Here is a 26,136-nt window from a genome sequence, read left to right as displayed (position 1 = left end):
CATTTGCCTGAAGGCTGGGCCTGAGCAAGTGACCCTGTGGCAAACTGGTTAAAGCGCACCCATTGATGGCACCAAGAAAGGAAGCCAGGCAGGGTGGGCCCAGCATTTGGGCGGCTCCAGCTGAAACCCCACCCAAGAGGCAGGTTTCTGCCAGGCCTGCCCCCTGGGGGCAGGTGGGGGAACATAAGCATGGGCATCCTGCCAGGCTGATGACATCTTAGTGCTCTTGCAAGTTCTCTGTGCCCGGACCCGGGCGTGTCCCTCACCTCAGAACAACCACATGAATTGCCAGGATTGTGGTTCTTGCCACCACTCTGTACCGAGCACATGCTTTATGTCAATCTTGCAAGCCCCTGGTAGAGGGTCCTGCCTTCCCAGGTGCCCCGTCTGCTGGAGAAAGATTCCCGAGCACTCCTCCACAGTCAGCCTATGCTTGAGGCGGTGACTGTCCTGGGCTGTGGCATCAGCAAGGAGAGATGGTCTGACCTTGTCAAGTCAGGGAGGGGTCCAGACCTACCACGGAGGCATCAATTTTGGGGCTGGACCTCAAAGGACAGGCTGGATTTCCAGGCTGGGGGCCAAGAACAGGGAAGGCCTGGAGTCCAGGAGAGCCCAGCAGGCAGGAGGCTGGAGGGAAGGGGCTTACAGAGCCAGGAAACCCCCTGGGGGCACTTTGTCGTGATAGGGGCCATCGCATGCATCCAGCCCCACGAGGCTGGGCTCCTGTAGGCTTAGGCTGGGGCCTTAAGTATCTCTAGGGGGTGGGATGTTGTCATTGGCTCAATTGTACTCATTTATTTTTCTTTTTTTTTTCATTTATTTTTCTTTTGAAGTAATTTTAGATTTATAGCAAAGCTGTGTGAATAGGACAGAGCGTTCCCGTACACTCTTTACTCGGCTTCCCTTAAAGTCCACATCTTACGTAATACACCTATAAAAATCAGGAAATTAGCACGGATACTTTCATTGATCAACTGTTCTAATAAACTTCATTCACATTGTGCTGATTTCCCCCACTCATGTCATTTTTCTGGTCCAGGGTCCTGTCCAGGATTTGGCGTTGCATTTGGGTGTCTTACCTCCTCTGTCTCCTTCAGTCTGTCTTCATACTTCTGAAGAACAGCGATCAGTTATTTTGTAAATGTCCTTTCATTCGGCCTTGTCTGATGTTTCCTTATTTACAATTTTAGGGGTTTTTTTTAAAAAAAGATTTATTTTATTTGAGAAAGAGAGAGAGAGCATGAGTGGGAGGGACAGAGAGAGAGGAAGAGAGACTCTCAAGCAGACCCCATGCTGAGCAGAGAGCCTGACGTGGGGCTCGATTCCAGGACCCCAAGATCACGACCTGAGCTGAAATCAAGAGTGGGGCGCTTAACCGACTGCACCACCCAGGCGCCCCTACAACTTCAGTTTTAATTCACAAGTGATCCTTATTCATTGTGGAATACTTAGAAAATATAGAAATAAATATGATCCATATGTATGGATAATAATAAATATAATCCATATGCATATGCATATATACACACATATGTTAAGTATTTAATGGGGTTATTCTGTACATGCTATTTTGCACCATCTTTTCCTTAAGTGAGTGTTCCTAGCACAGACTGTAGAATCAAGCGTGCCTGCCTCATATCTGGGGCCAGGGTTGGGAGGTAAACGGGAGAGGAGGGAGAATATCAAGTTGGTTGGTTGATTCTGATCCCATTGAGCGGAAGATATGCTGGGCTGGAGAGAAGGGTGAGAATCAGCCCACCAGAAACCCCTCTGTCCCTAGTCACCTGGGCATGCTGCCTGCTGCCTCACACTGGGGCTGACCACAGAGCAACAGGCCTTGGGATCCCAGCAGATTCTCAGTCTGGTGGCCTAAGTCATCATAGATAGCCATATACTTTTCTAAGGACATGAGTCCAGAGAGTGGATTCTGAAACCAGGAGCTCAGGCCAGCAAAAAGGGGCAGTTAGCAAGTGAACTCCATACCTGCATTCAGATGTGGTCTGTGACCACAGGAGTGGCCCGGGGTGGACATAAGTGGTGTCTGCAGGCTCACTTCCGTCCAGCCACTGTTTGCCCAGCACCCACAGTGAGGTCTGGACAGCAGCAGGTGACTGTCTCAGGCTCTTGTGCAGTAACGACAGTGACAAACTAGGGTGGCAAGAGGATCTGCATGTTCCCTGGACCCTGCTCGTACAGATCTTTGCCTAGGTTGCTTTATTTTAGACTCTTAAACATTAAAATGCACATTAAAAAAAAAAACCCATTTATTTTGCGGTAATTAGAGATTCGTAGGCAGTTGCAAATATAGTTCAGAGAGGTCTCCCATAGCCTTCCCCCAGCTTCCCCCAGTGATTTCATAATGCTAGTCCCATCAAAACCGAGTAAGCAATGTTGGTCAAGTATGTTGTCCGCCCTTCTATGTCATCTTCTCACACCTGTAGATTCATGTCACCACCACAATCAGGAAAACCGTTCCAGCACCACAGAGATCTTCCACCTGCTTCCTTTTTACAGTCACCCAACCCCCACCCAGTCTTCCCTCATCCCCTCCAGAACCCCTGGAAGCCACTAATTTCATCTCTATAATTTTGTTATTTCAAGTTATATAAATATGGGCGCCTGGGTGGCTCAGTCGGTTAAGCATCTGACTCTTGGTTTCGGATCAAGTCATGATCTCAGGGTGGTGAGATCAAGCCCCACGTCGGGCTCCGTGCTCAATTCAGTCTGCTTGAGATTCTCTCTCCCGCTCCCTCTGCCCCTCCCGCTGCTCATGCTTGCTATTTCTCTCTCTCTAAAATAAATAAGTACATCTTTTTTAAAAAAGTTATATAAATAAATAGAGTCATAGAGTATGTGGCCTTTTGAGATTGGCCTCTTGCACACAGCATAACGCCCTTGACGTCCACCCAAGTTGTGTGTGTGTCAGTAGTTCCTTTGATTTCTGTGTAGTATTTCCATGGCATGGATGTACCGTAGCTTGTTTCACCAATGACCCGTTGAGACACACTGTAATTGCTTATAGTTTTTAGCTCTTCTGAATAAAGCCGTATGAACGTTCACATACAGGCTTTAGTGTGGGTATTATTTTCACCCCTCTGGGAGAATGCCCGAGTGTGATTGTTGGGTTGTATAATAAGTGTATGCTCACGTTTTATTTCCAGAGTGCCTGTACCATTCATTTTACATTCCTACCAGCAATGGAGGAGACTTTCTGAGATTTTAACACTAAAATCCGTATTTCGTTCGGTTTACTGTTGAGTTTAGATTTCTCACTTGAAAATGGTATTAATTTCGAAATGTAATCTCCAGGTGTGGAACAGTGCATTTTAAGGTGAGAACAGACATGGTGTCTTCCGTCTGTCTTTCATTCAGAGATTGTGAGAGCCTGCCGGTGCTGGTGCTAGTGCTGGGCGGGGCTGGGGACCACGTGACTCCCAGCACCGCACACCCCGCCCCCCACCCCCAGGCCAGCTCTCCAGAGCACAGAGTGCGCGGGTGGCTAGGGGATGGTGACGGCCTGTGTGGTGTGAGTTGACTCATCAACGATGCTGAGAGCTGACCCAGGCGACTATGCCCTGGGGAGTGCTCTATGAAACAGAGTCCAAGATGTCTTTTGACTTTAATCTCTTCATTAGTTAACTTAATTGATTCAATGTTTAATTAAAAAGAAACAGCTAAGAAGATTTCTAGTCAGCCAGTTAAAAGGTGAAACAATTCAGACACTCTGGTGTTTGATGTTCTCAGCTTCTTAACTCTCTTGCACGGTGGCCAGAGGGAAATACTCTGATTCCCCTAGAAGCTTATTCCAGAATCTTTCAGCTGGGGAAGCTCACCTTTATATTTTACTTAAATCCCCAGCTTCCCCTGATTTTCAGCCTGCTTCTTCTACTACTCCGTTTACATGTAAAAGCCTGTCTGAGGGGCACCTGGGCGGCTCAGTCGGTTAAGTGTCCGACTCTTGATTTTGGCTCAGGTCGTGATCTCGGGATGGTGGGGAATATTTACCCAAAAGTTAATTCAGTTTACCCTTTTTACTTCATCTTTGTTGCTTCTGTCCCTCCCTTCATCCCCCACCTCCCCACCATGCGGCTTCCCCCCAGCCTGCTCCTGCAGGATGAGGGAGCTCACGATCTCCACGCTCAGGGTACCACTGATTCCCACCCTCATGCCCCAGGATGTTCGCTGGAAGGGAGAGCAGGGGACAGGGAAGGAAGATCGCAGAGCGAGGGGCCGGGGAGGAGCAAGGCCCTGGGAGGGAAGGATGGGAGGGGCAATGTGTGAGGCAGTCGCTGTCAGCCTCCCTACGTTGCCTGGACCCACTTTGGCCTCCCTGCCCCGGTCCCACCCTCACTCTCAAGGCCCCCGGTGTGCTCGGGTTCAGTAACGTAGAATCAGTTGGTACAGGGTCAAGAGCCTGACTGTGCTGTGTCATCCCAGTGAGAACTTGGGCAGATGCCTTAAGCACTCCGAGCCTCAGCAGTGGAGAGAGGAACAGTAAAGATCTCATAAGACAGCTCTGGGGGTTCAACAAGGACATTCCCAGGACACGACAGCACATCGCAACCGTTCTAGAAATGTGAGCCCTTGTATTTTGTTGTTGGTCGTCTAGACCTCTTCTTAGAAAGTGTGGGTCTCCTGTGAGCAACTTCCAACTGTGAACCAACAGGTATTCACTGGGATGCTATCACGGCTCTAGCCCCGTGCTCTACTCTCCGGGGCCACAAGAGTGAGAAGGTCTTAAGAAGGGGGATAATGTAAATCAGGAACCCTGTCTCAAAAAGAGTGGCGCCTGAGCACATGGAGAACACCCCAAGATAGGAAAGAGTGAAAAGCCAGGGTGCATGCCCCAACTGCCAAAGGCTCTGGAAGCTCGGGAGTTGTCAGGATAAGCTTACTGGAGGCGGGGTCTTGGCCTTCTTGAAGGGTTTGGACTGAGGGATTAGATGTGTGCTTGTTCAGACGAGCACTTCCTCTGACCAGGAGGATAACAGATGGAAGAAATCCGGCTGCGAGGAAAGAGGAGACAGCCATGTTTTAATCCTATGCATTCCCTCAGCAAGTACTTCCTGAGCTCCGACTCTGTGCCAAGCACGGGGCTATAGAGACGGGGAAGGCAGACAGACACCAGCCCTGCCTTCTGGAGAGTGACGCCTCATGGGGCAGTGGGAGACTAGCCCAGGAGAGCGGCGGATGGAGCTGCACCGTCAGGGTGCTGTCAGGGCACGGGAGGGGATGCTGTATGGGGACTTGTTTCTGCCACTGTTGAGAAGCCCACCAAGCTGAAAAGGAGATGCTGAAGCGGCCAGAGAAGAAGCACATGAAGTGGCTGGGGTCCGGGGAGGGCGGCCAGTGCTCGGGCCTCCACGGGAAGACCGGCCTGCTGCGTCTCTGGCCCCTGAGGAGGGGTGCTCTGAGGCAGTGGACACAGCAGTGGGGGGAGACAGGCCCTTGGGGCTGGAGCGAAGTTCTGCTGCTGCTGGAGTGGACCAGCCAATAGGAAGCCCCCGCCACTCTCCTCCCGTTCCAGGCCCCCCCACCATTGCCAGATCCTAGCAGAAATCCAGCTTCTAAGGGAGCTGGGCATTGTGGCTTACAGAGCTCCAGCCCCTGTCACAGAGCAGACCAGACCATAGGAGGGTGGGCTGGAGCTGCGAGACCCTGGCAACTACCTGGCACGGTCCCCATCTGCACACTCCCCTCTGCCTAAGTCTGGACTTCTGGTCCTTCCCTTCGCCTGACCATCTGGCCAAACCACACGCAGCTTTCTCTGAACCGGTGGCCTCTCTCAGTTCCAAGAAGGCAGGCACGCAGCTGCTGCTGGGAGGTCAGCCCACCAGGAGAATTTCACTTAACTAACAGGTGCTCCGAAGGAAATAACCCAGGTCCTCCCTGGGTAGCAGGGAGGAGCCTGGCACATTCTGACCTGCTGGAATGCAGGGAGCCCCAGATAAGCAGTCTCACAGGTAAGAAGTGCCCCATCTGCTGCCAGCGCCCTTTCAGGAGCTTTTGCCTAGAGAACTTTCCCCTGGGGCAAGGCAGATCTGTGGGAGGCAGGAGAAGTTTCTGGAGTGTTGTCCAGCTTGGCAAGCAGCAGGAAGCAGTTCAGAGGAGGGAGGGGTGGAGGAGCCGCACCCAGGTTCCCTGGCCTTTACCCCTCTCGTCTCTCCCAGCCCCTCCCTCGCATCCTCCCATCCCTGCGAGACAGCCCTGCCCCTCAGATGTCACCATTTGGTCAGATCTTTCCTGTCTCAGCCAGAGTAGATGTCCGCTCTGGTATAGGCCTGGCCCTATACCCAGGTTCCACAGCTTCTTGAAGCACAGTCCCCACCCTCCTGCCTCAGACTATACCTAGAAGGTCCCAGGTGTGTCAGAAAGTGGGGCCAGATGTCATAGGTTCGGGACCCCAGAGTCTTCCGACCTATGTCGAGGGAGCCCGCCTCAGCTCCTCCCCGTGGAGGGATTCTCTGAGCTTTGCTTTTCTGCCTCCAAGCTGCTCCTAGCCCACCCCTGCCACCATGCCCAGCTGCACCCTCTCTCTGCCCAGGGGATGCTGGATGGATGTGGGAGGGGGTGGTGTGTCTGGTTGAACATCATCCTCTCTGACAGCATGTTTGTCTAGTCCTTCCTACGTGCTGGGGGAGAAGGCAGAGCGGTAGAAACACCTCCCAGGAAATCCTCTCACTCTCTGAGGGAAGATGCTGCCGATCTGGAGAATTTCTAGAGCCTGGGAGGTAATGAAGCAGGAAATGGGTGGGGATGAAACAGATGGGTGTTTGTCCTCATTCTGTCCTGGCTCCTGGCAGCAGTGCCAGTCTGTGGTTGGGTCACAGTGGCAAGCCCTGAAGGTGTCAGCTGGTGCCACCCGCAAGGGAATCAGGCCCAGGCAAATGAGACTGAGCGGCCAGGGAGGGGAGGGTCCAGCAGCCCGCCTCCTGCCTCCTCCTCAAGTCAGCAGCATGTACAGAGCACCTGCTTTGTGCAGGCTCCATGCCCTACACTGGGGACGCAAAAACCACAGGGCAGTGTCCATCCAGGAGCTTGGGGCCTGGGGAAGAGGCAGTGGAGAGAGACAATAACCATGAGGGAGGTCACCCAGTGGTGCACTGGGGGCTTGGCAGTCAAGAATGGCTTCCTGGAGGAGGTGATCCTGGTCTGGGTCCTGTCCTCAAAGGTCTGGTCATAGACAGGTGTGTGTGTGGGGGGTGCTGAGCTGGTGTCAATGAGGACTAGAGTGAATGAATGGCGATGTCCTTGGGTCCTCAGTGCCTAACGAAGAACAGGATCATGGCCACTGGTCATGCCATTGCTCCCTAAGGGAAGGAGGAGGTGGGGGAACCTCCCCCGAGCCCAACTCCTGGGCTCATAGAGCGACTTTCTGGGAACATGTGAAAGGACATGAGATTAATAATCATAGTGGAAGCCAAAGAGAAAGAGACCAAGGTGGGAGGGGGCCTGTCCACCAGGCCACCATGGGGACTGGGGAATGGGACGCATTTATCTGCTTTTCCATCTTTTATCTCTACTTTCTAACTTGTCTACGGTGCACAAATTAAAAAAAAAAAAAAAAGGGTAGAAGAATTTTTGCCCTAAAAATTCTTAGTTTTGTTTTGTTTTATTTTAAGAGACAAGAAGGAAAAGCTCTTTAGACTTTGGATGGATAAGAATGTTTTTATTATCGTACTTTCTATAAATCTGTACTGCTCAGTCAATAAAAAGCTGGGTCAGTGGGGGTGCCGAGGTCTGAATGGGTGGGCGCGGTCCTGGGGGAGGAAACCCGGAGGGAGGGGAGGAAGGCAAAGGAGGCCCAGCTGACTCACCAGCCCCTCCTGGGCTGTGGCATCCTGCCCCTCCCGAGCACACACCCCAAGGTAGGCCCAGACTTTCCCTGGCCCGCGGCCAGCCCCGTCCTGAGAGCACTTGTGGGTACCAAGGGCTCCTTATACGACTCATTCTGCCAGGAGCGGTGGTGGATGGAGCTCTGGCCTGCACTATTGTTCCTGGAGTGGACCGGATAAGACAGGGGCCCTCACCGGAGGCCAGGGGGCCTGGGCCACAATTTCCTGCTAACCTTAAAGCCACAGAGAAAATTCTCACTCTGAATCAGGATGTAGTGACTCAGTGTTTGGAAGTGTCCTAGGTGAAATTATGGAGCGTTGAACTCCCATACAATGCTAGATGTGTGCGGGTACGGGAGTCCGATCCAGGCCTGGCCCGCTCCCATGGGTAACTCTGGGTAGGTCACTTGGGCTTTCAGAACAGCTTTCCTCCCCTGTACGAAGGAGGGAAGGATTCCTGTTCAGAAGCTTCACAGGCTGCCAGGCCGCAGACTCGGGCACCGGAGCCGCCTCGTGGGCTGTAGACAGCACCCGTGTGGGCACTGGGGTCTCCGAGCTGCCCAGGAGCGCCTGGCTCCCCGAGGTGCCCTAGAGGAGGCCAGCACCACCCAGCTGGGAGGGCCCTGGCTCCTCCACACTGAGTTCCAGTCACTGCAGATAATGGGACACCCCAGGGCCCCTCCCCTGTCCTGTCGGTTGCGTTTCTGCTCCTTTCCTCTCCCAGGCTCCCGCTGCCCATGCAGACCCCAGTGTGGCCCCCAGGTCCCCGACGGGCTCCTGCAGCCGCAGCCATGCTGTGGGCTCCCACTGGGGACAGTGTCGTGGAGGAAAGGACGTGTGGACAGGGGCACACACCAGCACAGGCAGAGGCCCTTGGCTAGAAGAAGGAAGGCGTCCTGAAGCACGGGTCTCTATACACCGACTGTGGCCCACAGAGGAGAGAGATTTCATGGCAACCCGGTACACATGGATGTGTATGTGTGTAATGAAACAGCAGATTCAGGACACTGTTTCCCTTTCCCATGGGCAGTGTACTCCTGTTTGGTAATCTCTAGTTCACTTAATCTTTTAATGCTGTGGGTAACGAACTAAGTGGATTTCACCACCCACGAATGAGTCTCAGCCCACGTTGGGAAGCCCCAGGCCTAGGGGCTCAGGGAGACTGGCCCAGAGTAGGGAGGGCGAGGCAGGCTGGTATTGCTGGGCCGTGGCCCGAGTTTGGTCTGAGGGCCACCGGGAGCCAGCGAGGTGTTTGAAGGGAGGGTGAGGTCCCGGGTCCCAGCTGGTCCTCAGCAGTGCTGTGACAAGGGCAGTCGCCGGCTCCAACTGGCTTGAACGGAAGGGAGGCCGACTATGTCACTGCTAGGAAGTTGGGACCCGCCAGCTCTACCTTCAGCAGCATAGCTGTGTCCCCAGGGCCCAGGCTTTTGCTCTCCGCCTCTCTCTTCTTCCATTTCATAGCTCCAGGCCTAATACCAGACACAGCAGTGGCCAGAGCGAGAATGGGGACTATCTCATCTGGGTCTCCTTAGGCAGAAGGAACCCCTTCCCAGGGGTTCCCCAAAGGCCTCCCCCCGGAAGGGCTGGATGCAGTCACAAAGTGTCCCAGCCAGGGCATGCGACAAACCTAGCTAATGTTGGAAAGTCACCAGCTACATCCCCTTCCTGCCCGCACCTCCTACCAGTAAGCCCAGTTGGGGAATTTAAGGAAACAATTTAGATGGAGACAGCCATCTCTGCACCATTATTTACTGGGGCATTATCTATGTTGGGGAAAGCTGGAGATAGCCAACATACTTGCACAGGGGCCTAATGGGGTAAATGACATTTATTGACTTGGTGGAATGTAATTATATGGCTTTGAAAGTACAATCAATCCTTGGGGCGCCTGGGTGGCTCAGTCGGTTAAGCGTTCGACTCTTGATTTCAGCTCAGGTCATGATATTGGGGTCCTGGGATCGAGCCCTGAGTCGGGTTCTGTGCTCCGTGGGGAGTCTGCTTGAGATTCTCTCTCCCTCTGCCCCTCCGCCCCGACTCGGGCTCTCTCTCTCTCTTTCTAAAAAAAAAGTACAGTCAATCCTCATTACTCACGGATGCTGTATTTGCAAATTTACCTATTCACTAAAATTTATTTGAAACCCGCAAATCAGTACTCACAGCACTTCTGTGTGCAGAGCAGCAACAAGTTGGGGTTGTCTGATATGCATGTTCCCACCTGAGGCTGAACAAGCTAACACTCTCCTTTCTTGTTTCAGCTCTCGCACTGCAAACAAGTGTCCTTTTCAAAGTTTGGTGCCACGTCTTTCGTATTTTTGTGCTTTTTGTTGGTGATTTTGCTGCTTAAAATAGCCCCTAAGTTAGTGCTGAAGTTCGGTCTAGTGTTTCAGCTCGGGAAGGCTGTGATTGGCCTTTCAGAGACAACACATGTCCGATATGCGCATAGTGCTGTTGGCCAAGAGTTCAGGGTTAGTGAATCAACACTATCTATTACATGAGGTGTCTTTAAAGAGAAACACACCTAAAATAAAGGTATGTGTTGATCAGTTGGTGAAAATATTGCGGCCAGAGGTTTGCAGGAATCTAACTCCTATTTACCCTGGGAGCAATGGTTCGGTGTTCACGGATTCAGTGTTCCGGCCAACTCTCTAGAACTATCTTGAGTAACAAGATTCAATTTTATTATGAAGCCATGGAGCAAAATACAAAATATTAAAAGTAGAATACAAAATGTATGTTCATCATACTTTATGCCTTTATAGAAAATATGTATGCATTAGCACTAGGCTTGGGAGGGAAGGTAACATAACAAAAAATTCCTTTACTGTGACAATTATTTTTACAACCAATTTAAAATCTTCCAATTGAAAAATAGTAATAGCTCTACCTCCCACCACGCGGTTTTGGTTTGAGTCATTAAAATCACTGTGGAGTTGAGGCATTTTGAGTTGACGGCGTCACACTCCTAAGGAACACCCACTCCAGCCACAGTGGCACAAACACGGGGTGTATCTGTTTGAAGGAGTATTTTGCACCAGAATTATGGGGTCCAAAGCACAGTCCCAGGATGGGTTTCGTCTTATTTCTCCCTTTAAAGGATGTGCGTCAAGCAGATAGCCGTACCTCCATGTTCACAGCAGCGCTGTTCACAGTAGCCAAAAAGTGGAAGCAGCCCAAGCTTCCGTCAATGGATGAATGGATAAGCAAAATATATATGTGGTATATTCACGTAACGGAACATTATTCAGTCTTTAAAAAGGAAGGAAAGTCTGACACGGACTGCAACATGGATGAACCTTGAGGACATTAGGTTCGGTGAAATCAGCCAGTCTCAAAAAGACAAATCCTATACGGTTCCACTCACATGATGTACTTAGAGTGATCAAATTCGTAGAGAAAAGAGATTGGGACGGGGGGGGGCGCCTGGGTGGCTCAGTCGGTGAAGCATCCGGCTCTTGATCTCAGCGCAGATCTTGATCTCAGGGTTGTGAGATCGAGCCCGACTTTGGGCTCCACACTGGGTGTGGAGCCTACTTAAAAAAACCTAAATAGTAAAAAATCAGTAAATAAATAAATAAATAGGACAGGGACTGCGGGGAGGGGAGACATGGCGAGTTAGTGTGTGACGGGCACAGAGTTTTCAGTTCTGCAAGATGGAAAGCAATCCGGACAGGAATGGCGGTGACGGCCGCACAACGCTGGGAATGCGCTTCAGGCCACCGACCTGTACACTTAAAAATGGTTAAGATGGTAAATTTTGTTCTTTGTATTTTATACAATTTTCTAAAAGCGGGGTATACGATGGCCAAGAGACCCTGCACTTACACCTCATGGGCCAAGGGTTCCTGAATGTGGGGCACTATGGATTACTTTATCCTGAGGGAGTCTTCAGGGAGTCCTGGGTCTCGCTGTGGGCAAGGCCAGAACATCACTTGGCACTGCTGACCTCCTGGGCCTCACTGTCCTGATTTGGGCCTTTCCCTCCCAGCCTGAAGTTTCTGAGGCTTTGTGGTAGAGCCTGCGTTCCCCCAAGTTCCAGGGAAGGGAAGGAGAGGCAACGCTTTCTGAAAATGAAGACAGGTGGCAAAAAGAGGAAGGCAGCGCTGGTGGGGAGCCCCGCCATTGCTGAGATACTGCCCAGCTATGCAGATAAACCTGCCACCGGGGTATCGCCCTGGTGCTCCTCCCTGGCTCACAGTCCCTGACCTGCCCCGCCCGAGTCCACACCGCCCTGCCTTGGCCGGGAGCCTGGGCCGTGCACATCTGAGACCTTGCATCCTTTTGACGCTCCTTCGCCTTTCACATGGGGTCATCTCTAGGGCAGCGCCTTTCTCTAGAACCTCTCAGGGCATGACGTTCACCAGCCCTGCGCATTGGAGGCCTCAGCTCCCAGCTGCTCTTACCTGGGTGGACAGATTCATTCTCCCCAAAGAACCGGTGGTTCTCCTGTCTCTCCCATTCAAAAGTCCTGACCTTTGAAGCCAGCCTCCATCATCCAGCACAGCATCTTCTTTCTTTCTTTGTAAATATAAATATTAGGGTTTTTTTCAGATTAGTTTAAACATTCAAAACCCTGTCAGGCAGTTCTCCTGGGAGCCTGAGGCATGATTGGTTTATTGGGTCTCCTTCCAGAAATATTCTGGGCGTCTGTAAACAAATGCGCGCGCGCACACACACACACACACACACACACACACACACACACACACACACACATTTTCTCCTTTTTCTACATAAATCATAGCACACGGGCATGCTGGTCTGTGCCTTATACTGTTCTTGAGCTTGTTCCATTTGGTATACAAAGGTTTTTTTCATTCTTTTTGAAGGCTGTTGAGTGTTCCCTTGTGCAGATATAATTGCTTTGACTGGTCCTCTCTGGATGAACATTTAGGAGGTATCTTATTTTTTCTGTAACCAGCAAGGCTTCAATAAACAACCTCGTACATTCATCATTTTGTTCCTGTGCGTTATATATAGGACAGATCCCAAAAAATGAAATTACTGGATCAAACAATATGTGTATTTAATGTTTTGATTGATATTGTCAAAATAATACAGCAGTTGATGGTACTGTTACTTAACCTGGAGATGGCAGTGGATTTCAACCTGGGAGCTGTAGGTGGGCTTTGAGGGTCTGTGAGTCCCCAGATTTGTGGACAGAAATCACGCATGTACATAGGTACATCTTTCTGGGTGACCAAAACTTTCATCAACTCCTCCAAAAGGATCTGTGCCCCCTGAATGTTCTCTCACTCACCCAGCTGATTGGTCTCCCAGCTCTCCCAGAAGTGAACTTCCCTTCCCCCTTCCCCCCCTCAGGAAGCCTGGCCTTGGACATTCCCTCCTCTGGGTCTTTCTCAGGGAACATTCTCTCCCGTCTTCTGTGCCGTTCCGAATGGTTATGGCTAACATGGCCAACAGTGGTTCCCCTGGACTCGCTGTGTGCTCAGAGGACTTAGCTAGTTCTTACAAGAACCAGATGAAAGAGGCACTCCCCAGCTCCTCTGTTTGATGGACCAGGGCATGGAGGTACCGATGAGTCAAGTAATCTGCCCAGCAGGCCGAGCTAGAATTGGAACCCGGAGGGAGGAACGGTGCTGCGCGCCCAGCCACATCAACAGGTGGAGGGGACAGGAAACGAAGAGACAGGCTCCAGGGGTTCTCAGTCCAAACTGCACCCTCTGGGGAACTTTGAACAACGCCGCCTCTCTCACCGGCTCAGGCTTCTCTGGGGCAAGATCCAGACCTTGGGGATTTCTCAAAGAGCCCAGGAGTAACAGAACTCAGAGCGCAGCTCTGAGCCGAAGCCTCGGGCATCCATGTATCTTAGAGTCTCCTTACCCCTACGCCATATTTTTTGTTGATTCTTTTCCTGGTAAGCAGTTTTCAAATTAATAAGCACTGATGATATAATGATGAGCACAGTTGCCTTCCAAAATAATAAGCACCCCCCCCACCAAAGTGACCCAAACAGGGCTTTTCTTAAAAGTATCATTTTCAACTCATGGATTCCAACTTAGTTGATATATTTCCATCCACAGCTGTTACCCTTATTTGAAGCTCATATTGTCCCATCTTTGGTCAGCAAGAGCCTTCTGAATCGTCCCGACCTAACCCCAGGTGCCTTTGAAAGTTTTCTCACTGTCTGGGGTGATAAGATGCTCGGGCCCAACTTCTCTGCCCCGGCCCTGGAATCAGCATTTCTCCCAGAGTACGAGCTAGGTGCTGTGGCTCCGGTCCTATATTCTTGTGCTTTAACCAGCTCTCTACACCCGAGGGAGCTATTCGCCATGCTCCCAGGAAAAATCAGTGGCCAAACTTAATGTTAAGCTCCATTCTACCTTAAGAGAAATCTTCAAATTTCAGGTTGGCCTTTGGAAGACGTACAGACAATAATCTGTGTTTATTCATAAGAAACAGATTCTGAGCAAAGCTGTACTTGGAATCTGCGCCATCCCAATATCTTGCTATAATCAAATACTCTTCCAGGTTGAGGGCCAGCCCCAAACATCTAAATATATCTCCTGCTCTTGGGAAATACAAACTGAAGGTTAAAATAAGAGAGCAGTTTAGCCTGCCAAGAAAATTTGGAAAGCTAAATATAAGTTAAAAAAATAAATAAGTAAAGACAACTACTTGAAACTTCCTTACCCATAAAGAATCCAACCTAGACTTCTTGGGGCAGAAATAAGGTAACAGATACTGGGTTTAAATTTACCTGGAGTTTGTCCTTGGCCCTGGTCCCTCCTTCTGTCCAGAAGGTAGAGGGTGTGGAAATAAAAAAATAACATTCCTCTGTGTCACGTTGATTATGCAACACTAAAGCCATTTCGGAAGATTCTCATGCAATTTGAGTAGATACCCAAATGCTCAGAGGCCCCTGCCCTCGGGGGCGAACTCTAATGTGAGAAGAGATCCAGAGCTGTCCTACCCCACGTCCTGTGTGACCTCAGGCTCAGGCCTCTCCAGTACGGCATCACCTCACACACTGGTGAGAATTTAGCACCGACATGTAAATAGTGTGCATTCGGCAATGTCTGCCCAGGGCAGCCTCTGAAGGTAGGAGGGGGGCAGGGGCGGACCCCTTCGCAGGCACTGACGGGCACAGTGGCCCTGAGGCACCCTGGCACACACCCCCAGGTCTAGCAGAGGTGAACTGGCAATAATCAGGGGCGGGAATCAAGTGGCAGCTCTCTGGTCTCAGAAAGCACAAGGGAGGGGTGCCTGGGTGGTTCAGTCATTAAGCGTCTGCCTTCGGCTCAGGTCGTGATCCCAGGGTCCTGGGATCAAGCCCCACATCGGGCTCCCTGCTCAGCGGGAAGCCTGCTTCTCCCTCTCCCACTCCCTCTGCTTGTGTTCCCTCTCTCGCTGTGTCTCTCTCTCAAATAAATAAATAAAATCTAAAAAAAAAAAAAAAAGGAAATGCAAGGAGTTAGAATTGCTGTAGAGACTAAATGAGGCCATCTGAGCGAATGCATTTTAGCACCTGGTGAATGTGAGGTGGTGGTAGTGTCCTCACTGATTCACTCTAAAGAATGTTCTTTGACTCCATCCCCACCCACTTTGTTTTAGGCCCTGTGCTAAGCACCAGGAATATAGCAGCAGTGAACGGCACAGAGCATTCTCTGCCCTCAGAGGTCTAATGTGAGTCTTAAAATTTTACAAGTTCTGGTGCAGCCCCTAAATCCCAAATACCATTCCCACTAAGAGCTAGCATTGTTTGGGTGTTGACAGTGTGCCAGCATTTTTATGCATGTCCCAAGTGTTGGTAGGGAGGATGCTTGGCAGGTGCCCGAAAGCACCAGCAGCGCCTGTCACTGAGCTCGACATGCAAGAGCCCAGTTCTGAGGGGACGGTGGCTTCTGTCCCTCAACAACCCCTCTTAGGGACAGGCGGGCCAACTCACCGGCAGTCCCAGGCCCAACCTAAGATTTCCAAAATTCATCTGCACACTGATTATTAAGGTCTGGGGAAATGTGGGGGCGCCTGGGTGGTTAAGCATCCACTCTTAATTTCAGCTCAAGTCACTATCTCAGGGTCGTGACATTGAGTCCCCTATCAGGTTCCGCACTGGTGTGGAGCCTGCTTAAGAGTCTCTCTCTCCCTCTCCCTCTGGCCCCGCCCCCTGGCCCCAGCGCGCACGCACACTCTCTCTCTCTCTCTCTCTCTCTCTCTCTCTCTCTCTCTCGCTCTAAAAAAATAAAAAATAAAAAAGATCTGGGGAAATGTGCCCCCAGAGCTGGTGCTTTAAGTGAAGGCCAAGCTTCTGGAGGTGTTGTCCAGTCCAGTAAGAGCTTTGCGGTCACTCTCTTAGTCTGTTTTGGCTCCTCCCCTCCTGTTCCTTCTCTCTTAAGAGCTCAGTTGGTTAAGCGACTGCCTTCGGCTCAGGTCATGATCCCGGAGTCCCGGGATCGAGTCCTGCATCAGGCTCCCGGCTCAGCAGGGAGCCTGTTTCTCCCTCTGACCTTCTCCCCTCTCATGCTGTTTCTCTCTCTCTCTCTCAACTAAATAAATAAAATCTTTAAAAAAAAAAAGAGCCTATGAAGTCTCTATAAATGCACACGTGCTTTTCCTCCCCAGAACAACAGCAGTGGAAGCCTCACAGGCAACACCTATGTCTACGTGTTGTTTATTTGTAAGATGAGAACTGCTAGTCCCATGAAGCCAGGGATATGTTATGAAAATCAGAACTGAATGTTGCATATCTTTCAGCTGAGCTAGATAGAAGTTATGTGGACTTGCTTAGGCCAGAAGTTCTCTAACAGCATCATTCAGAATGGAGCTACCTCCACAGTCATTCGAAACTGCAGAAGCAAGCACCGAGACTGAGAAAATGGAATGATCAGATATTGAATATGAAATTAATACCAAGCGAAATTAATACAAAGACACCCACACTTCAACACATTGTATAACTGTTGCGCAAACTGCAGAACACCAAAGGCAGAGAGAAGACTCCCAAAGCAGCCGGGTACCAAAGGCAGATTCCTCCAGAAGAGCTGCTGTGCAATGGAGAGCTGCCCTCTCAGCAGCAAAAATGGCAGCTGCAATATAATGGGATAATATAGAAAGTTGTAGAACACAGTGGGAAAGTAGCTTAGAAGTGCTGAGAGGAAACAATTGTCGGGGGAAAAATAACGTTTTCTGACAAATCAAACTGAATACTACCAACCGACCTTTCCTAAAGAAATTACTAATGATTGTACCGCAGGAAGAAAGAAAGTGATCCCAGAAGGAGTATCTGAGATGCAAGAATATCTTCATGACTCAAGGTAGGGAAAGATTTCTTAAACTCCATCAAAGAAGCGCAGTCTGTAAAGGAAAAGATGAATGTATTCAATTACATTAAAATTAAGAACTCATTTCATCAAAAGGCATCATAAAATGTGTGAGACGCATCCTGGAGGAATATAGTTGCAATAATTATAACAGTCAATGAGATCCACACTATTAGAAAGAATTACTCTGATTCAATAAGGAAAAGGCAAACCCACAAGAAATTTGTAATGAATAAAAAACAATTTAAAATTTTACAGAAGATGAAAGACATAAAAGTAAGCTCAATCTTATCTGTAATCATAAAAAATTAAAATCTGATGAGATACATAGAAAATCCCAAGGAACATACCAAACGACAACCAAAAAAAAACCAAAAAAACCCTTAAGTTTGAGTTTAGCAAGTTGCAGGATACAACATTAACACACAAAACAATCGATCGTTTCTGTCTATTGGCATTGAAAAATTGGGAAATGAAATTTGTAAAAAGCAAGACTATTTACAATAGCTCCCCAAAATAAAATACTTAGGGATAAATACAGGAAGTGTATATAGTATCTGTATGCTAAAAAGAACAAAATATCAATAAAAGAAACCAAAGAACATCTCAATTATTGGAGAAGCATACCATGTTCATACCGTAGTAAAGATGTCAGTTCTCCCCCAAACTGACCTATAGATTTGACACAAAATCCTAACAGATGGATATTGTAGATACTGACTAGTCAGCTTCTAAAATTTGTGTGGAAGTGACAGAACTAGGGAAGGGGAGGAGCTATCTCCTGAGATGGGCAGAAATGTGAGCCACCTGCATTGACAACTCTTTTGATACTGTAACTTTGCAAAAGTTTTAAAATCTGGTAGTGTGCTTCCTCCACGCCAAGGACGGCTCCCTCTCCCCATCACTCCAAATCTCCAGTTGTCTCATAGTCCAACACATTCTTTTTTTTGCAAAGTTATTTTATTGCTTTATAAAAGAACAAATTACCCACTAGGCGGTGTAAGAAATAGAACATTATTCCCTATCTTTGAAGGTCTCAGTACACTCATTCCCAATCCCATCACTCTGTCCCTCAGAAGGGTCATTCTCAGAAGGTGCTGAGGAGAATAGGTTCTGAGGAAACTGGGGAGTGGCAGTGAGTTCAGATTTTGTATCTGTTGGATTTAAGGAGCTTGAGGGGCAAAGCCAGGCCTGGGGTGGGGGCAAATGTGGTGCTCAGGGTGCAAAATTTAATAAGGCATTCACTCCCGAGGTCCAGCGAGTGCAGGGTTGGCCCTGCAGTGGAACATCCAAATAGAGACATCCAAGTGGGCAAGTGGCTGTGTGGGACTGAAGGCCCGGGACCGCGAGCCTGTAGCGTGCTTAGAAGCACATATTTAACAGGAATGAGGAGAGGGAGGACCAAGGAGGCTCACAAGGACATCCTAAGGAGAACCCAGGAAGGAGAGGAGCCTAGAAAGTCTGAGACAAACCAACAACAACAAAACCACTTGGTGCTCAAGTTGACCCTCTCCCTCAGGCCTCTAACTGAACATGCTTTCTGGTGGACATTTAGTTCTTTCCGTGGGCTGACCAGCATGGGTAAGCAAACAAATGCAGAGCCCAGAGAGAACGAGAAGAAGGTTTGGTTTCTCCACCAAGGGAATAATAAAAGGCTGGACAGGGCTGAGAGGTGATTAAACTGGAATGGTATTGCCCAACTGGTACTTGACCACAGGGTGTCAAGTACTCTAACCCAGGGGGCCAAACCAAATGCCCACAGGGCCAGGCAGGCACTGTGAGTGGGTGAAGGGAGCCAGGGAAAGGAAATAATATTCCACAGTGAAAGTGAACAACAGAAAACATGCCACACAGTGGTGTGGGGTTGGGGGTAAAAGGGAGGTGGTCCACTGAGGACGCCGGGTCCTTTTTTAAAGAAACAGTCACAACTCATTTTAGCCTACTCTGGCCTGGCAATGTGTTCACTGTGACTAGAACTATGGATTTCTCAAGAAATGTCTTAAATCTGAATTTTTCATGTGAAATATCCTGTTTTAAATGTTGGCAACTTATTCAGAAATGTTTCTAAAAACTGTATATGCTAGGGGCGCCTGGGTGGCTCAGTTGGTTAAGCGACTGCCTTCGGCTCAGGTCATGATCCTGGAGTCCCGGGATCGAGTCCCGCATCGGGCTCCCTGCTCAGCGGGGAGTCTGCTTCTCCCTCTGACCCTCTCTCCTCTCATGTTCTCTCTCTCATTCTCTCTCTCTCAGATAAATAAATAAAATCTTTAAAAAATAATAATAAATAAAAATAAATAAACAGAGAGGTAATCCACTTAAAAAAAAAACAAAACTGTATATGCTAACATCGTTTGGGCCAAGAAGACACAATCCACAGGCCAAATTACCCAAGTCCTTCCATCAGTGAGCTCTGTGTTAACCACTTGAATTTTCTAAAAAAAAAAGTCTACTCTTCCCCCAGGGCCAGCCTTCCTTCCCCTCTTGATTCCCACCTAACTTCACCTGAAGAGCTTTTATCCAGACAGAAGAGAAGACAGATGCCCTGTAAAGCGAAGTATGCCCTACACAAGGCTCTTCTTTTATGGTTTCTTCTTACAGCTATTTGGGTGCTGGGTCTGGATCCTGGTAGCTGCCACCCAGGTAGCAAACCCGTTGCTGCAAGGATGGGTGATGTATGTGGCGCTCACCTCGTTTCTCATCTCCCTGATGTTCCTGATGTCTTACCTGTTTGGATTTTACAAAAGATTCGAGTCCTGGAGAGTCCTGGTAAGAACCAGAGGGAGGGACCCAGGCCCTTGGGCTCCTCCTGATGCCCGTCCTGGGTATTGTGAGGACGAGGGGCCTTCTGGGCGGGGAGGGAGAGCCAGAGACCAGCGACCAGAGGCCTTGTCAGGGCTGGGCCACTACAGAACCAAGACTTTTTATCTGAATGTGTTTACTAGTAAGCCAGAGTGAAAGCACTCCTCTGCCACAGTAAATGTTTCATTGTATTCCTCCACTGTCTGCCTTGTTAGGAATATACATATTCGATATCAAGCACATCCTGACTCATTTCCCTTTAAATTTTATTTATGTTTAAATCGTTGGAGCAGCATTGAAGGAAATGGTAGTAGGGGGGGAAATCACCCCAGTCCCACAGTGATTCCTCTATTCCTCGCAAATTTTATGTAAACTGTATATATAATCACACTGATCCAATAATTTTGGATATCAATCCTTTCATTAACATTATGTCATTAAATTGTTTTCATGTCACATCGTCTTGATAACCATTTAAAATGTTTCTGTATTGAACAATTAAGAACATATACAAAAGTAGGGAACATCATATTATGGACCCTCAAGTAACCAACCCTGAGATTCCTGTACTATTAACATTTTACCACACTTGCTGCACCTAGCCTTTTTTTCCTACAGAATTTTAAAGCAAACCCAAAACATCATATCATTCCATTCTACACACTTCAGTAGGCCTCCAAAAAAATATGCGCACTTTCTTACATCATCACGCTTATATAAAGTTATTAACAATCATTCCTTGGTATCATCTAAGACCCAGGCCATATTCAGATTTACCTGGTTACACCTGAAATGGCTTTTTACTGTTGGCCTGTTTGATGGGGATCTTCACAGGGGCCACGTGTTGCTCTTGGTAGTTATGGTTCTTGGGTACCTTTAACCTAGAATGGCTCTTCTTGCCAGTGACTGGTTGAAGAAGGCAGGTCAGCTGTCCTACAGAAGGTCCGACGTTTGGGGTTTGTCTGTTAGCTTCTTCCTGGTATGATGTGACTTGCTCCTCCAAGTCCCTGAATTGAAGATGGGTGAACCTTTCTGGCAACAGCGTTTCATTAGGTGGTTTCTGGTCACATCACACATGGTGGCTGGTGGCCCCTCTTCCAGCATGACAGACTTACCCCCAGCCACTTTTTCCCTAATGCTTTTTTTCATCCCCTAATGAGTTTTTCCCGAACCGAATATCTCATTAGGGGTTGCAAAATGCCGATTTGCAAAATGCCAATGATGACATTCCTTGCAGAATTGATAACCCTTTTTAATGACTGCCTGACATTCTCGAGTTGAAGAAAGCACACTGCTGAGCATTTAGCAGAGAGGCTTAACCATTGGAATCTAGAGTCCGATAAGCCTGACGCTACCAACTCCACCACATGTTGGCTTAGCCCCAGTCCCATCCCCTGCACGTCGGGGTTGCTAATAACGGCAGCAGCCTTACGACATTAGCTGTGGGAATGAAATGAGGCAGTGTGCCTATACTGTAGGACAGTGGCCGGCACATAGCAGGTCTTCATAATGCTAATGGTTAAGAGCACAGGCTCGGAGTTAGTCTGGCCTGGGTCCAAATCCTGACTTGGCTATTTATTCATTGACCTTAACCTTGAGCTTCTATTTCCTCAAAATGGCACTAACGTTAAGTAGTGCCAACCCTATCGTTGACAAGGTTACACGAGGTGCGTGAGAAAGGCTTGACACGAGTAAGCGCTCAGCCAAATGCTGGCTCGTATTGATATCACTGTTGGCATTTATTAATCCACTATGGTTCACTGCAACGATAGTTCACCAGAAACACTGCAGAAGGAAAAAGCAGGAGGCTGGGAGCAGGCTGGTCTCTTTGGCCCACTCCTTCCGGCTGTATAGGCCAAGGGGAAAGTGTTCACCTGCTTATGTGCCCCCATGACGCTGGCCGTGGCCTCCCTCTGCCTTTCCAGGACAGCCTGTACCACGGCACCACGGGCATCCTGTACATGAGTGCTGCCGTCCTGCAGGCACACGCCACCATCGTTTCTGAGACCCAGGACCTGAAGAACTACTTCATCAACACCGCAGCCTCGGTGAGTGCCGGATGGGACACAGAGCCGCGGGGTGGGGAGCACCTCACAGGGGCTCCCTTCTGTCTCCTGCGGACAGAGGACCCCGAGCCTCAGGCTGATGGGGCCTCGGAGGACAGGAGGAGGTGTGTGTGTCTGTCTGTGTCTGTGTGTATGTGCTCTATGTGTGTGTATCTGGGTCCGTGTGTGTGTGTGTGTGTGTCTGTGTGTGTGCACATGCACATGTAAACAGCCGTGTGCAAGCTCGAAGGGTACCAAGCCCAGGTTCAGGTGTCATCTCTCATTTTCTGCTTTTCCCACCTCAGCCTTGCTCACTCGTACGCCCACTATACCGCCCTCAGAACTTTTCGAAAACACAAACTGGAGCGCATCTTTCTCCCCTATTGAAAATTCTTCCATGGCCCCCACTGCTTGTGGAATGGAACCCAAATTCCTCAGCATGGCCGAACTGTGCCAGGGTCCTTTCGTGTCAGTGACGTCAGTGCACAGGGCTAACTGTGGGCTGATGGAATCCAGGGCCAGGTGGTCCAGCCAGTTGTAGGGAGAGCAGGACCGCCAAGACCTTAGGTCCGCTAGGACCAGAGACTCAGCCAGTGCCCGCCTTCCTGACAGCCTCTCTTCTCCCGTGGGGGAATGGCGCCCTCACGTGGCAGCTTGCTCACAGCCAGCAGCTTCCTCCTCTGTAGTGGCCTAACCTTCCTTCTTTTGCCTTTGAACACTTCTCAGAAAGGATCTAACACACGCACTGGGCGTAAGCCCAACAGCGACCAGTCGCTGGGACCAGAAAGGTCACGTCCTGCGTCAGTGTGGGGGCTCCTGCAAGGATCAGGTGGCAGGAGGAGGGGGTGCGGCGTGGGGAGCCATTCTCCACTGTAAGAATGGGGTGCCAGGCAGGCACTAGGGTGGCCTTTCCAGCCTGTCTGCCTCCTTTCCCTCCTCCTCAAACTATCCTAACTCCCCTAAACTCCTGACTCCAGCAAGACCCACACGCGGCCGCCTTTCCGCGGTCTGGCCCGGTGCCCTCTGGCCTCTCTCCTCCTGCCCGCCCCCCACCCCGACAGCTGCTCCAGCCTCGCTGGTCTCCTCCAGCCGCGCCTGAACACTGGACACCTGCTCTCGCCTCTCCCTGGCAGGGACAGCCCTGCTCCAGGAGGCAAAGCCCCGGTTTCCTTCTCCTCCTTCTCGGGGAGGCTTGCCCTTCCCCCTCCCCAGCAGGCCTGTGTTCTCTCTGGCGCCTTTTCTCCTGGGCGCTTATCCCCAGCGAACCTGCGCCTCTATGGGTTTATCTTGCTTACTTTCTGCTTCTGCCGCTAGGATGTAAGCACCGTGAGGATAGGAATTTTTGAATGTTTTGTTCACTCTTATGGCTACTGTCACTTTTGAAGTATAACAGGCGCTTGGCAGATATTTGTTGAATGAGCAAATGAACAAATAAATGAGAACAGGGTGTGAGTGGACAGTGGGGCAAAGTGAGGCTGGAATGGTCCTCCAGGCCTGGGAGGCCTGTTAAGGGCAATGGCCTCTATCCTGAGAAGCAGGGACTCCTCACACAGTTTCAAACGTATGTCAGGAGCAGCGCAATCACATCCTCCTCTTGGGACAGATGGAGGGGGAGATTGAGCAGAAGTGGGCAAGTCGAGTCCACGAGAGGTCTTGGCGAAGGACGGCGGCGGCCGAGACAAGGGATGGTCAGGCAGTACACGCAGACGAGTTTGGGGATGGCTGTGGACGTGGGGGGGGGGAGGCGGGGAGGGAGGCATCAGGCTGGTTTCTGTCAGGCAGCGGGATGAGATAGGGGTCCTGGAGTCCCCTGAGCTGGTGAGGCTAAGGAGGAAAGCTCAGGAGTCCAGTCTGGACCACTGAGAGCTGGAGGGGCCTCCGCAGCATTGACGAGGAGCTGACAAGCAGGCGTGCAAATGCAGGGTCCTGGGCTACCAGGTGGACATGTGGGGGAAGTCATCAGAGTCCAGACTGGCTGGGGTAAGGGGACAGCGAGGGAGACAGGACCCGGGGCAGGGACTGAGCGAGCCTGCTCTCTGCCCAGGTTCAGGAGGACATGTGTGCCCAGGAGAGTCGGAGCGGGAACCCAGGAGGGTGCCCAGGGATGGCAGGTATCAAGGAGGGTGGAGAGGGGGGCCAGCGGTGTCTGCCTGGCCGGGCATGGGGCAGGCAGGGGGAGCAGGGTCAGGACATGCGGCCTCCCAGACTGCAGGGAAGGGGTGGGGGCGGCCGTCGGCCCTGGCCAGCGCTAATGCAGGGGCCTCCGGTCTCCTTCCAGTTCTTCGCCTTCATCACTGCCCTGCTCTACATCCTCCACGCCTTCAGCATCTACTACCACTGAAGAGGCAGGGAGCCGGGCCGCGGGGAGAAGCGCTCCAGCAACACCGGGATGACGGGCTCCGGAAAGTCGCTCTCAACATTCACCATGTGGATGACAAACAGAAGATCAGCAAGAACATCAACAGGCTGGACAGGCCAGCTTCTCAGACTGAGTGATGAAATCGCACTCTGCCATCTCTGTTTGGACATTTTTAATTCATTATGGCGAATATGAAAAAGCTGGGGGGTTTGTTTGCTTGTTTGTTTGGTTGGTTTGGTTTTTGCCTGGGAAAGTAACTGTCCGTTCTGACGGGGAACCTCACTCTTCTGGAAAACCGATATCCAAAGTCCTCACAGGTGAGAATCCCAGATCTGCCGTTGTCACACCGGTTTGGGGATTCTGCCTCAGGAGTGAGGTTCCCCCGGAGCAGGTTTAAGGGAACCCTCATTCTTGTTTTGTTAAAATCAAAATGGTGCTGTCGATGCCTTCAGATCTGAAGAAGACCCACAGACCTTGTTCCTGAGGCATGGTTCCACCTTTGCTTTGGAGCAGTGGTGCAAATCCGCTCTCCCCTCCCCCGGGGGAGCTGACAGGGACGAGCCAGACTGTCCCCCCCCCGCCACCATCCCACTCCCCCCTTCCCTTTCCTCCCTAGTTTTGGGATCCAAGGGAGATCTTCATAAAAGCAACTTTGAGGGTAGATTTGTGGGGAAAATAAGTGACTGACTCTACAAAATTGTTATGCAGTGAGAACGGGGGCGGGGGAGGGGTGGCCTGCTTCTCCACAAGTCAGGCCTGTCAGAAAACCGCAAGGCTGCCGGACGCCTGTGCCAGGCCTCCAGAAACCTGTTTCCTAAGGACTAGAAGCCACCTTTTCCCTCAGAAAAGACCGTCAAGGAAATGAGGCAGGACGTTCCAGGCAAGGATTCTTCTGTGGGCTTCTGTCCCGCCACGTGGGACATCTCGGGAGGCCAGAAAGGACGCCCATCCCAGGGTCCGTGCTCTTCCACATGCACCATGCCCGCTGCGTCCCCCTGAGTGGCACCAGCTGGGTGGGGCCTCATGCAGGGAAGGGCTCGCACACCCCGACATGCAAAGGCATCCGTGATTTGGGGCCATTCTCAAAGGAAAGGGTGGCGTTATGCACACAGAAACATAAAATCGAAGTGCTTGATCTCAAAGTAAATGTTTTTCAAAAGGAAGCTGCGCCCTCTGGCCTGTCTTCATCTGTGCAGGGGTTCCAGCCCAGTCTTCCTTCTGAGCACCGGGCCTCCCGCCCCGGGGGGAGCAGGCCATGGCCCCACGGCTGCACGTGTCTGCTCTGGTTTTGAAATGAGATAAATTATTACGGAAAGGGACTATTCTTAGCTGATTCTGGGCTTACAGTTTTGTACCAATTTCTTTCTTTCTTTTTTTTTTTTTTTGCTGCTCCTGGGGGATGGGGGGCGGGTACAGGGAGCCACCAAAGAGAAAATTCTGGCTTATTCTTGTTGACCACTCACTTCCTGACCACTGTGTTATCTTGAAAAGCTACCATTTATCCATTTTATTGCCTGGGATGATTACTGTTCACTATTTACCAAGTAGCCACATCCAAATAAAAGTTTGTACAGTAAGAAGTATTAAGTTGGTCACTTTCGTGATGTTAGTGGCTGGAACTGGCCACCATCCCACGCATCCTGAGAGCAGTTTCACCAAAACACCCAGGGGAGGGTTTGAGGGCCCAGCTCCTCGGGCAGCTGCAAGAGAGGCCGGGTTTGTCTCCAGGGCTTGGGGTCTGTGTCATTTCCACTTTAGTAAGGACGGTTTGAGTGCAAGTTCCAGGAACCAAACTCCCAGCTTAGGCAAAGCTGGGGGCG

General features: G+C 50.4%; 1 protein-coding gene across 3 annotated transcripts in view; it reads left to right on the top strand.

Annotated features, from left to right (window-relative positions):
• The window catches only part of MALL (mal, T cell differentiation protein like), a 29,400-nt gene extending 3,509 nt beyond the window's left edge, over positions 1-25,891 (top strand). For all 3 annotated transcript variants that reach the window (XM_027622174.1, XM_027622172.1, XM_027622173.1), the window contains exons 3-5: positions 19,712-19,879; positions 21,838-21,960; positions 24,236-25,891. In XM_027622174.1, coding sequence (XP_027477975.1) covers positions 19,712-19,879; positions 21,838-21,960; positions 24,236-24,298 — 354 coding nt within the window. In that variant the 3' untranslated portion in view covers positions 24,299-25,891. The remainder of the gene's footprint in view (positions 1-19,711; positions 19,880-21,837; positions 21,961-24,235) is intronic.
• The last annotated feature ends 245 nt before the right edge of the window (positions 25,892-26,136 follow it).

Source organism: Zalophus californianus, chromosome 8, assembly GCF_009762305.2.
Source record: "Zalophus californianus isolate mZalCal1 chromosome 8, mZalCal1.pri.v2, whole genome shotgun sequence".
Lineage (NCBI taxonomy): Eukaryota > Metazoa > Chordata > Mammalia > Carnivora > Otariidae > Zalophus > Zalophus californianus.
The sequence above is the reverse complement of the archived record's forward strand: the minus strand, read 5'-3'. Positions and strand labels throughout refer to the sequence as shown.